This window comes from Lonchura striata, chromosome 28 (genome assembly GCF_046129695.1).
Source record: "Lonchura striata isolate bLonStr1 chromosome 28, bLonStr1.mat, whole genome shotgun sequence".
In the NCBI taxonomy this organism is placed as follows: domain Eukaryota; kingdom Metazoa; phylum Chordata; class Aves; order Passeriformes; family Estrildidae; genus Lonchura; species Lonchura striata.
Genome location: NC_134630.1, coordinates 2,813,542 through 2,826,321, shown reverse-complemented (window position 1 = coordinate 2,826,321; position 12,780 = coordinate 2,813,542). Strand labels below are relative to the sequence as shown.

Here is a 12,780-nt window from a genome sequence, read left to right as displayed (position 1 = left end):
GGCACCTGCTCAGGCACAGCTGGGCTTGGCTTGGTGCTGCTGTGCCAGCAGCAGTTACCAGGGTGAGCCCACCTTTTCTGCAGTGGGGCTGTGTGCTACCAGAGCTTTCAATTGTCCCATATAATCAACAATGGCTGGCTTGATAATAGCTCCAATCTAATCACGTTAAACTCCAGGATCCGTTGCTGCATCCCATTACATTAGGAAAGTGCACAATTAAAAATTCAGCTGTACAGTAGCTGCTGACATATTAACAGCCTTGAGTGCTATGTGATGTCAGTGAAATAAACCTTAGTGAGAGCAAAAAAAAGCAGCTTTGACCTGGCTGTTGCAGCTGTTTCCACCTTTACTCTTTTTTCTTGCCCTCTTATTATTGCTGTTATAGTATATGAAACTTTTTAAGTTCATGTCACAACCTTCTCTCCTTCCTCCAGACCCCAAAAAACCCAAGCAAACAGACAAACAATAATCTAGCACTTTCCCTGAGAGCTGAGCTGGGTGTGGGCTGTCAGGTGTTGTTGTTGCAGCCTCTCCCAGCACAGAAATACTGACTGGAATTTGTGCTTCTGTTTCAGTTCTGATCTCTCTGTCCTCGGGGATGCCCAACCACAGCGCTAGCATCCAGGTAGGACCTGGGTTCAGGGGTTGTTTGTTCTGCTCTGCTGTGGGATCCCAAGGGCCAGGGGAAATGGGATTGTGTTCCTCTGCAGTTAGAGCAGTAGCTCCCTGAAGTGCTCTCACTGTGCAATCCTGCAGACTGAGGCATTCCCTATATAAACTTTCCTACTTAATTCAATCTAAAATGCAGAGTTTTTGAGTTTTCCCAACTCATTATTGATATCCTGCTATCAGTGCAGTCAAAGAGCTTCCTTTTTTTTGGAAATCTGTTAATGCAACAAAACCCTCTCACCTGGAGACCTCAGGTCTTGGTCAGATACTTCCTTGTGTACTGAGTAAACTTCATGAATATTTTCAGACCTGTAATAAACATGGTGTGGTCTTTTTTTCCAGCTTTGTGTGCAGAAGTTGAGGATATTGATAGAAGATTCTGACCAGAACTGTAAGTATGGTGCTTTCTTCATGGAGCTGCTGGCCCCCAAGCACTGGGGAAATGTTGTAGCAGCCTCAGAGGGGTTGTAGTGCCTGGTATGCTGTAAACAGTTGCTGGGGGGTTTAATATGGAAATAATTTTTGATGGTGAGCCTTTCTTTATAATATTTAAAAAAAAAAATGACAGCAGTTATTACTGCTGTTTGTGGTCTTGTAAATCTAAAACAGTTTTTTTCCATGCTCTGGGACTTCCCTTTTTATAGTCTGGCTGCTTGGAAAGCAATGACAACTATTTTCAGCAGAGTAAAATGCAAGAGTGTTGACTTACTTTAGTGACTGCAAAGAATACTGAGAAATTTTTAGCTTTAAGATCTCATGCTCAGCCCAAAACAGTGTTTCTATATTTGGAAAGAAGTTTTATTTTGTCTTTCACAGTGAAGTACTTGGGCCTGTTAGCTATGTCCAAAATCCTGAAAACGCACCCCAAGTCAGTTCAGTCTCACAAGGATCTCATTCTCCAATGTTTGGATGACAAAGATGAGTCCATCCGACTCCGAGCTTTAGATCTCCTCTATGGCATGGTACGTTGCTACATTTATTTCTTCAGCAGTCCCACTGAAGTTCCCTTTAGGAAGGTGCCATTTAAGGAGAGCATGCAACTTTCTCTGCCCACTCCACAGTAGACTTTTGATAACAACTCCCATATCTTCTCTGGCACTTAGGACAAGTAAAATATCTGGTTCATCATGAAGGCTTTAAAACTTCTGATTCCGACTGGATGGAGTTTCTCAGTTCAAGTCCATTTTGAAATCAATTCCATTGGATGTTATTGACTCCTAAATTTGTTTCCTTTATAAGCAAAAATGTTTTAAACTCTTAAACTTTCTAATCTGGCAGTAGAAGAGGCATTTTCTCTTGAATTGCTATATTGCTGATAGTAATTCTAATCCTCAGCTCTCCCACAGCAAAGTCATCACAGAATCAGCTGGGTTGGAAAAAGCCTTGGAGATCATCAAATCCAACTTGTGACCTAACACCACTTGTCAGCCAGGCCATGGCACTAAATGCCACAACTAGTCTTTTCTTAAACATCTTGTGCTGGTTCTTCTTTAACAAAAACATTGAACAGCATTAAACAAGTTCATTTTTGGGTTGGGGCCACAGAGTTGGTTCTGCTTTCTTGTTAACATGATATGGGTCCAGCAAAGAGCCAGCAGCCACTTTACTGGAACTGGAAGGACTTGGCAGTGTAGGAAAGTGGTTGAACCCTTCACCGCCTCTTTAACAGGTCTCCAAGAAGAACCTGATGGAGATTGTGAAGAAACTGATGATTCACGTGGATAAAGCCGAAGGGACGACGTACCGAGATGAGCTGCTGACCAAAATCATAGACATCTGCAGCCAGTCCAATTATCAGTACATCACAAACTTTGAATGGTCAGTGCTTTCAGCTGCCAGCTTGGAGCTCATCACAAAGGAAATGCAGGGGTTGTTGTCTGATACCCACCCATCCCTTCCCCTTGCCATAGGTACATAAGCATCCTGGTGGAGCTGACCCGGCTGGAGGGCACGAGGCACGGGCACCTGATCGCAGCGCAGATGTTGGATGTGGCCATCAGAGTGAAGGCCATCCGGAAGTTCGCGGTGTCCCAGATGGCCATGCTGCTGGACAACGCCCACCTCATCGCCAGCAACACCCAGAGGAATGGCATCTGTGAGGTGCTCTATGCTGCTGCCTGGATCTGTGGGGAGTTCTCCGAGTAAGTGCAGACAGGGCATGGTGTGCCCTGAGGGGCAGCTTTTGGGCAAAAATTTTGGTCACTGAAATACATTTTTGAGGGAGGGTTCAGAGTATGTACCTTAATGCCACCAAAGTGATTGTTTTTCTCTTGTTCCTTCACACTATCACTCCTCAGCTCTTTCTAGCTAAGACATTTTTAACTATCTGATCATTTTTCCTGTCTCCCAACCTTGCCCATTCATGCAGGAAGCTGTAGTAGTGAATCGTAGAATCCCAGAATATCCTGAGCTGGAAGGGACCCCCAGGGATCATCAGCCCAGCCCCTGTCCCTGCCCAGACCCCCCAACAGCCCCACCCTGAGCAGCCCTGAGAGCGCTGTCCAAACGCTCCTGCAGCTCTGGCAGCCTCGGGGCCGGGACCATTCCCTGGGGAGCCTGGGCAGTGCCAGCACCCTCGGGGGGAAGAACCTTTCCCTGAGCTCCATGCCAAGGCCTGGCACAGCTCCAGCCCTCGCTGGGCTCCAGGAGCTGTCCCAGAGCAGAGCTCAGCCCCTGCCCCTCTGCCTCCCCTTGGGAGGAGCTGCAGCCCCGAGGAGCCTCCCCTCATCTCCTGTGCTCCAGCTGAACGAGCCAAGTGCCCTCAGCCGCTCCTCAGACCTTCCCCAGCTCCATGTCCCTCCTTGGGACACTCTCCAACAGCTTTGCATCCTTCTGGTAATTGTAGGTATAAGCTGTTAGATCTTACGACATTGAAGGAATTTCTTAATCATTAAGGTCTATTCCCATTTATATTCTAGGGAACATATGCATTCACCATGTTTGAATTAGTTCTTTCTCTCATCCCTGCTTTGCCCTTGTTAAAAGGTTTTTGCAGAGCCCCATCTTCCTGGAAATTAAAAGCTGTAATATTTTTGCTCAAAATTTTTTGGTGCCCACAGTAGCACAATTTTCAATATGTTTTTTTTAGCTTCAGCAGATATTTTTGTCTCTTGCTTATGCAGATATAGCTGTTACCCAGCTTTTTTTGTGGTAGATTGGACAGGTGTGGTACTGGAGTCTCCTCTTACAAGCTAGTTTGATGGCTCCTTCTAATAGCCACTCTGAACACTGGCTCCAGTTTAAATTCACACTGTAGGTGTGATATTGGGGGAATGCTGATACAGCTCGGATCTTCATTTTCTTTAAAAAACCAAAAAGTTGTACAAAGAAAACTGCATATGAAGAAGTAAGAAAATAGTCTTCCAGTGTTATCACATTTTTACTTAGAAACAACTTAGCTTTCAATTTGTAATAGTCTAGTACCTTTTTTGTGTGTCTTTCATTTAGTTGTGCATCTTTCATTTAGTTGGAGTAAGAGCATCAGATCTGTTAAAACAAAGTGCTGTGATCTATAGTCCTTTGTGTATTAAGCACTGCCTGCTTGATTTTATTTTTGCTTGCCTTTCATCTGTGTGTTCTACCCTTACAGACACCTCGAGGAGGCAAACCAAACCCTGGAAGCAATGTTGAGGCCCAAAGTTACAACCCTGCCAGGCCACATTCAGGCTGTTTACGTGCAGAACATGGTGAAGCTCTATGCATCCATCCTGCAGCAGAAGGAGCAGGCTGGGGAGAAGGAAGCAGCTCAGGAAATTACACAGCTGATGATCGAGCGCCTGCCTCAGTTTGTGCAGAGTGCTGATCTGGAGGTTCAGGAGAGGGTAAGAGAATGAAATTAATTTGGGATTTATCATGGGACGTCTTGATTCTCTGTGGCTGTGCACATTTTCTATAAGCTGTTATCAGTGACAAAACCCAGATCTTATTGCGGTTTGATGCCATCTCTGAAGGCTGCCAGTAAGATCTTCACTCAAAACAATTTAATTTCAAAATTATTCAGGTACATAAGGTCAGAAAAATGACCCAGCTAAAACAGAAGCTTAATATGAACTTTTTACATTTGCTTCAAACCTGCAGTTTATGCTGCTTCTCTTAATTCCCTTAAGGGAGTAAAACACCTGTTGACTTCAGTCTATTTCTTTGGTTCAGCTTGTTAAATATTAGTCTGAAACAACTTCTGCATTTGTTTTCAGGCTTCTTGCATCTTGCAGCTAATAAAATACATACAGAAGCTACAAGTAAAAGAAGTTCCTGTAGCTGAGGAAGTGATAGCCCTGTTTGCTGGTGAGCTGAACCCTGTGGCTCCTAAAGCACAGAAGAAAGTCCCTGTTCCAGAGGGGTAAAGTTCCTTCTCTCTCCCAGACCCTTATTTAAACTTTAAATAATAAAGCAAATTATATGATGAGACGCTGAAATATTCAGGGATACTAAGTCAAGCTGTTTGTTTGCTGAAATTCTTCCCAGCCTGGACCTTGATGCCTGGATCAATGAGCCTCCATCAGACAGTGAGTCTGAAGATGAAAAGCCCAAAACAATATTTCATGAGGAGGAACAAAGGCATTCCAGACACAGACAGCCAGAAATAGATGAGGAGGAACTGGCCAGAGTGAGTGAATGTTAAAATGCTTTTCCCTACATAATTTAGTAGTAATCTAAGTGGTGCTGGAGCAGTGGGGGCTGCTGTGGATTCTCCATGTAGCCAGGGAGCCCTTTTGCTCTCCATAGCTCAGGAAAGCTGATCATTGATGTGAGCTGATGCTTATGGACTTGAGCAGCTTCTGTGAATGACTGTAACATGATGGTGCTCAGCAGTGATCCCACCTTTCTGCCTCTGACCTCTTTGCTTTCACAAAGAGAACTTGTTGTTATATGTATCTTCACTTCTTCCTCTCCTTGCAGAAATGAAAACAGGAGCATTCCAGTTGCCATCAAAAATTAATGTCTGGGAAGTTATTATCTCTAGTCTATAATTAAAAAGCAAGGAAGGGAGTTCTAAGGAATATTAGTTATAGTATCATATATAATGGCTTGGGACAGGAGGGACCTTAAAGCTTATCTCATTCCACCCTCTGCTGTGGGCAGGGACACCTTCCACTATCCAGATTGCTCCAAGTCCTTTCCCACCTGGCCTGGAACTCTTCCAGGGATGGGAATTAGTAATGGTACCTGCAGTTGTATCCTAGAATGTCTGGTAACTCAGAACTGCTTTATCACACACAAGCTGCTCTGCTGTAGTCTTTTCACAGTAGTTATGTATTGTTCTAAAAATGCAGGGAGCTTTTGTATTGCACTTAGTCTTTTGTTTCTTTGCTTACAACAAACATTGTAACTGCAATTCTTTTACTTTCAGCGTCGGGAAGCTCGGAAACAAGAGCAGGCAAACAACCCATTTTATATTAAAAGCTCTCCTTCCCCTCAGAAGGTGAGTCTGAATTTCAGCATCTCACTGGACTCTGCTGTCACTGTGAAGGCTCCCTGAATATGAGAGCTTCAGCCTCCACTGGGACATTCTGATATTTCCCCTGCACTTTGCCCTTCCCACTTTATAATGCATGGACTGGAGTGGCTGCCTACAACTGTTTTTATAACTCCTGTTTGTGCTGAGAATCTCCTGAGTGATCTGGTACCCCAAGAGCAGCCTGTGAGAGAATCTGTGCAGTTTGTCCCAGCCCTGGGTGATGGCAACATTCACATTCCCAGGCACCTCACTCAGAGCCCTGTAGGGGGTGACCCTGGAGCACAAACTGTATTTTGTGGATCAGAAGGTTGTTGTGGTCTCTGAATACCTTTTTCAGGGAAAGAACTTCCTTTATTCCCTCTAGATCCTTAAGGACTGCCCCATTATCCTCAACTCCAATCTCCAAATTTAGCTTCTGAAGTGGCAAGTTATTAGCAATAAAACAAACCAAAGATTCTTCAGAGAGCTGCAATAATTCAGGGCAGTAGTGGGGTTAAAAAACTATAGCTAAGAGTAGGTCCTTTGTAATAGTTGTCAGCTGGCTTTAAAACACACTCTGCTGCCACACAGAATTAACCGCAAGCTGTTCCATTCCTATCTTTTAAAATGTTCACATAAGGGATTGAACTGCTTGATGTTTTGTTATATGCCTATTTACAGAAATTTATGCTGGCAGTGCTCAGAAAGTAACAAATCTTTCTTTTCCCAGCGATACCAAGACACTCCAGGGGTGGAACACATTCCTGTGGTCCAGATCGATCTTTCTGTCCCATTAAAAGTTCCAGGTAAGCACAGCTAATCTTTTAAAATTAATTAAAGAAATTCAGTTTAGCAAAAGTCATAATTCCTTCTTAGGACTTCCACCTGAGGTTTTGAAGGGCAAGGAACACACTTTCATTAGAGTCTGAAATATATCTCCTTAATTTACATTTAAAAATAGTACTTTGCAGTCTGAGTTCCTTTCAAGATAATATTGGAAATAATTATGTGATTAGAAATATCATGCATCCAGGTCTGTAACATGTAGAGGAGCCACTGTTCTGTGTGGGAGCAGTCACCTTGAAAATATCTTAGAGGTCTGATGGAGGAGACATGAAATAGAATCTAATGGTAGAGATACTGTTTCAATATCTTGTTTCAATTATCAAAAGTAGTTGTGTATCTAAGGAGTGGTTGGATGCAGCACTGAAAAGGTGTTGATAAAGTGCCTTACATTTCAAGGGGTGAGTTCAAAGTGCAAATATTTAAGGAAGTTGTCAGTACAGCAGCAATGTCACCAATTCTCCTTAAAATTTCAATGTTTGGATGCTCCTTGTAATGCAATAATGTGTCCAAGAATCAGGGAGCAGGCTTGAGCTCTGTCCTGTTTCTGGAGAGCTGGAGTAGACAGCAAAGCTGGTGCCTGGGGGCTGTGTGAGGTGACGTGGAAGCACACAGAGGTGTGGATCTGCCTGGCTGTGGGTAGCTGGAAGCAGGAGCAGGGCACATTCCTGATGTGGTGTTGCAGTGCTCAGTCCACGTGCTCTGTACCTGACAGCAGCTTGGCTTTCCCCAGGAATGCCCATGTCAGACCAGTATGTGAAACTGGAAGAAGAGCGAAGGCATAAACAGAAACTGGAGAAAGACAAGAAAAAGAAAAAACAGAAAAAGGAAAAGAGAGGGAAACACCATCGCCACAACTCCCTGCACACAGAGAGTGAGGAGGACATTGCTCCAGCTCACCACGTTGACATCATCACAGAGGAGATGCCAGAGGTCAGTTCCTGTGGTTGAGGTCTGGAATTTATCTGTGTGCAGCTCTTGAGAGATTTTTGCCCCCACAACTTCAGCCAGTCTGTGGTGTAGCAGTTTCAGAGCTGTGCTGTCTCACAGAGCTGTTTCAGAAATGACTGAGATGATCCCAGGCTGCTCTCTACAGGGGAAGAAATTACTGTCTTTTTTTAACAAAAAGACAAAAATTGCCACTGGAGCTATTAAAAAAGTCAAAACCAACAAAACAATGTTAATCCCTGCTCTAAAAGTAACACTGTCCAAATAGCATTTATTATGCTCTGCTGCTTCACTTTGACAGTAACTTGCTGTCTAGTCAGCAGCTTTGCAGCTGATGATAATTAATTGCAGGTGCTAATGATGTCATCTGTATTTGTTTCTAAAATTTCCTTTAATCAAAACGGAACAGCAGCAATTCAAATCCTGCTGTTTATGAAGAAGGGGTTTCTGTTCCAAATTAATATTGAAACTGGATGCTGCATTGAAGTGCATTGTTCCCATAGCTTACTGTGCCTGACTGCAGCTGGCCTGGTGCAGGGTTCAGAGGCTGAAAAAAATTTAATTTGGGTGGTGTTAAGCTTGAGTTTGAAAATTTCCAGTGGTTTGCTGCCTCAGTGGATGTCTCTGTATCTCTCCTGCAGAATGCTTTGCCCAGTGATGAAGATGACAAAGATCCCAATGATCCCTATAAGGCACTTGACATAGATCTGGATAAGTAAGTGGCAGTTTTCTGTGTGAGTTCACTGAGTTGCTAAGGGGGTGCCTGAGAGCCTTGGCTGCAGCCCAGGAGGGGAAAAGGCTGAAATCTCTCCCCATGGCTTTGATGAAACCTCAGGTGCTCATCCAGCTTTGGTTCCCACTGCAGCTTGGATGATAAAATCCCAATTCCTGAGTATGAGAGAGGCTTGGGAGGGGCAGGGGAGTCACTAAATGTAGTGTGAGTGTGACTGAAGGAGTCTGGAAGCACAGACAGTGTCACTGGATCAGGTGTGGGTTACTCTGAGGTTTGGGTGTGTCCCACTGTCTCTCTGCTGTCACCTGTGTTGGCACTGAGTGTGACCTGTGTCCATCTGTCCCCTCAGAAGCTCTGTGTCCATGGCAAGCCTGTGTTGTGCTCACTGACCAGTAACTCCCACTGCCCTGTGGCCCTTCAGCGTGCTCGCACTGTTGTGAAGTGTTCTGATGTGACTGAGCTGCCTGTCACACCTGTGACCAGGCTGGTCCCCAGCCAGTGCCAGCACTCAGCCCCTGCACCCACATGACCACGAGCACTGAGCTGTGTGGTATTGCACACAGAGATTGGATTGGATTTTTTTTAGTTGCTGTTTTATAAAATCACCATGCTAAAAATAATTGCTGATTTATGGTCCAGGGATGCCTCCTGTGAAATTCGGAAATCTGTGCAGGCCCATGTGGGTGTGTGTAGGAGCTCTCTCTTCCTCTAATACTTGAGTCTGTGCATTTCTTTGCAGTTCCAAATTTATAGGGCTTTGGCCCTTCAGTACCTTGTGAACAAATGTCATAGCATTTTTTTTTAAAGTGAATACAACAGTTTCTGAGGAACTTCCTTTTTTGAAAGGCCAGTCAAAGTCTGCAGGAGCAAATGTATAAAAGGAAATTAATTTCTGACTGTAGCCCCTGTATTTGCATGGTGATTCTTAGCAGTGCTGGGCACACCCAGCAGAGCAGATCCTGGTGCTGTGCTCCAGGAGGCATCCAGGGCTGGTGGATTGTTCTATCCATTCCCTCCCCTGTGCCATGAGTGCTGTGCTCTTCTATCATGGTTTCTGATGTCTGTGTCCTCTCTCTTTCTTTCTGTGCTTGCACTGCTCTGTCTGTCACGCTCACATGCAGTCTGGTTTCAGGGAAGCCTTCCAGGTAAGAGTATCTCCTGAGTGTTGACCTTTGTCAGGTTGGTTGATTTTGGACAGTGCAAACCCTTGAAGGGTGGTGGAACTGTTAAATCAGAGACCCTCACATTTGTAAGTCTGTTTTGTCACTGGCTTTCAGCACCAATACTGTTCCTGTACAGGTGTATCTGAAATAGTAAAAGATGAGGCCTCTTTGTTGTTCAATCTTCCCTTAGTGTCTGAAAGTGAAAAAATAATTGGTTCTAATTATTAATGCAATATAAGCAAAAAAAATGAGGCCATCAGAAATCTTCCTGATGTTTGCTGTGCAAATGTGAAAATTAACATTAAATAAAAGCTAAGAAAGACATAGTTGGTAAAATGCTTGCTGATTTTCAGAAATGTTTGACAAAAGAGAAATTTTTGTGGGTTTTTTTCCCCCCCCCCCCATGTAGTGATTTAGGATACAGTGGTGCTACTGGTGCTTTTTGGAAACAGGTGTCTGAAGTTACATTTAACTTATAAAATGTGATAGTAGAGTAGAAACTCAGAGTGCAAACTTTCAAAATAAAAATTATGTAGAATAATTCCCAATTGGACTGATCTATTCATCAAGAACAACAAACCCCACACCCTTCAAGGGCTGCTGGAGCCATGCTGGCATTCCACTGCTCGAATTTCCATTCTGCTGGAAATGCTGTTCCACATCCTTGCTTTCCCTTGGAGAGCGATTCCATGGAAACGCCGTGTAACATGGAGCTGTTCCTCTGTGGGTGTTCCTCAGCCTGCAGCCTCTAGCTAGCATCTCTAAGGGTTAAACAAGACCTTGGCTCTCTGTCCCCTTCCAGTTGTTTCCTCTGACTCCTAACCCACAAGGGCAATGTCTGCATTTGTATAAGTAAACTCCAGGTGTAGAAGTACACACTGATTTTAGGCTTGGGGGCCCAGCTCCCTAAGAACAAAGCATACCTTGTCTTGGACAGGTCATCTGGCTGAGGGAGGCTGCTTGCAGCAGGTAATGGGCTCTTTCTTTTCAAGACCCTTAGCAGACAGTGAGAAGCTGCCAGTGCAGAGACACAGGAATGTCGAGACCTTGAAGTCACCAGACTCAGAAGTTCCCCTAGTAGAGAAGAAGAGCAAGAAACCCAAAAAGAAGGAAAAGAAACATAAAGATAAAGAGAGAGATAAAGGAAAGAAGAAAGAGAAAGAGAAAAAGGTGGTAGAGGAGGAGGAAGAAGAAAAAAAGGTAATTCTCCAAGATTTGCATTATTTTAGCTCCTGCTGTTATTTATTGCTAAGTTTGGTTTGTTGCTTAGGAACAGTCCCATTTGACAGTTCAAACAGCTCAATGCATTCAGCCTCTATTTCCTTTAATTTTTACTACTGTAGCAGCAGGTATTTAAAGATTTCTGTTAATAAAAATAACATTTACTTAGTCTCCTAAGTTAGCAGAATTCAGCTTACTGCAGCCTACACAGCAGATCTGCCAGAGCTTATGTGGAAGCAGACTTTGCTGATATTTTGTATGTTCTCCAAGTGGGGAACTCCTTAGCAGAATATCTGGAACTAGTTTTGTGAGTGTCATTTTCTGTGCATCCTATCTCCCATGTGCTCCAGAGGCTTTCAGTTTTAAACCCTGCCCTTAGGTGCCCATTGCTGTCAGGATTTGAAGCATCCTCCTGTTAACCCCCTGCAGAGCTGCACTGCCCCTCTGCACTGCAGCCCTTGGAATGCCAGGGATACCCTGGGGTGAGGATGCCCAGGTGCTGTCAGCTGGGCCTGGCTTTGGAAGTGCTGAAAGACTGAAGTGAAGATTCTTACTTAGTGTGTTTGCTCCTGAATGTGTCACAGCATCTGTGCATGAGGAGCACTCTGGAGTGCTGCATTTCCATGGGAACTTAAGGTTTTGATTTAATTGTTGTAGAGTCACAGAATCCCAGACTGGGTTCAGAGGAACCTTAAAGCTCATCCCGTGCTACCCCCTGCTGTGGTGCTCCAAGGGTGCTCCCAGGGTGCTCCAAGCCCCATCCAACCTGAAACCTGGCCTTGGGCACTGCCAGGGATCCAGGGGCAGCCACAGCTGCTCTGGGCACCCTGTGCCAGGGCCTGCCCACCCTGCCAGGGAATAATTCCTGCCCAATATCCCATTGAATCCCACTGCCCTCTGGCAGTGGGAGCCATTCCCTGTGTCCTGTCCCTCCATCCCTTGTCCCCAAGTCTTTCTCCCCTTCAGGCCCTGCAAGGGGCTCTGAGCTCTCCCTGGAGCCTTCTCTTCTTCACATGAACACGCCCAGCTCTCCCAGCCTTTCCTCATAGGACAGATGTTCCAGCCCTGTGATCTTTTTGTTTTGGTTTTCTTTTGTTGCTGTTGTTGGGGGGTGTTGGGCTTTTAATTTGATTTTTAAGAAAGATATACAAACAATGATAATGGGTTTTTTTCTCCTGAAATTCAGGGAGAAGACTTGGATTTCTGGCTCTCCACTGCTCCACCAACTGCTCTCACGCCCCAGCCACAGGTAGGAATCTTCCCCATCAGAAGAAACTTCTCTGGTTATTCTTTGTCTGTGAGCTGTGCAGAAGTGCTGTGTCATGCTGCAGCACAGAGGGGAAAATCAGCTTCATCTCTTCAACTTCCTGCTGGGGAGCAGAGATATTGTGTCTGGCCAGTTCAGAGGAGCTGAATGGGAGACTTCAGGCTTGTTCTGTGCAGATCAAGGAATAGAAATAGAAATACAGATGCAGCTCCAGGCTTGGTTGATTTTGTTATTGATGAGTATACAGTTATACAGTTGTATGGTTTTATTTCCCAGTATGGGGTAGACTCTAGCAACATTAATAGACATGAGAGACAGAGTGTGAAAGAAAAATTCTCATGAATTTTGATGGGAAATTCTAGAGGAGTAGACAAAGATATAAGGGGATGGATTCCTTGGAGGAAATCTTCTGAATTGTGTCCTCAGGTTTCAGAGGCATAAAATGAAAGCCTTGGTACCATGTTAGCCTAATGTCATTTCTAAAATAACAGCTGTGAAG

At 44.5% G+C, this 12,780-nt stretch overlaps 1 protein-coding gene across 2 annotated transcripts in view; it reads left to right on the top strand.

Annotated features, from left to right (window-relative positions):
• The window catches only part of AP3D1 (adaptor related protein complex 3 subunit delta 1), a 42,273-nt gene that overhangs the window by 22,116 nt on the left and 7,377 nt on the right, over positions 1–12,780 (top strand). Inside the window, exons 10-24 of one of the 2 annotated variants that reach the window (XM_031507173.2) lie at positions 576–625; positions 1,012–1,060; positions 1,486–1,631; positions 2,339–2,487; positions 2,580–2,810; positions 4,259–4,490; positions 4,863–5,008; positions 5,134–5,275; positions 6,020–6,091; positions 6,837–6,912; positions 7,683–7,882; positions 8,539–8,612; positions 9,752–9,775; positions 10,786–10,993; positions 12,201–12,263. In XM_031507173.2, coding sequence (XP_031363033.1) covers positions 576–625; positions 1,012–1,060; positions 1,486–1,631; positions 2,339–2,487; positions 2,580–2,810; positions 4,259–4,490; positions 4,863–5,008; positions 5,134–5,275; positions 6,020–6,091; positions 6,837–6,912; positions 7,683–7,882; positions 8,539–8,612; positions 9,752–9,775; positions 10,786–10,993; positions 12,201–12,263 — 1,862 coding nt within the window. The remainder of the gene's footprint in view (positions 1–575; positions 626–1,011; positions 1,061–1,485; positions 1,632–2,338; positions 2,488–2,579; positions 2,811–4,258; positions 4,491–4,862; positions 5,009–5,133; positions 5,276–6,019; positions 6,092–6,836; positions 6,913–7,682; positions 7,883–8,538; positions 8,613–9,751; positions 9,776–10,785; positions 10,994–12,200; positions 12,264–12,780) is intronic. The other variant, XM_021528259.3, reaches the window with a different exon arrangement.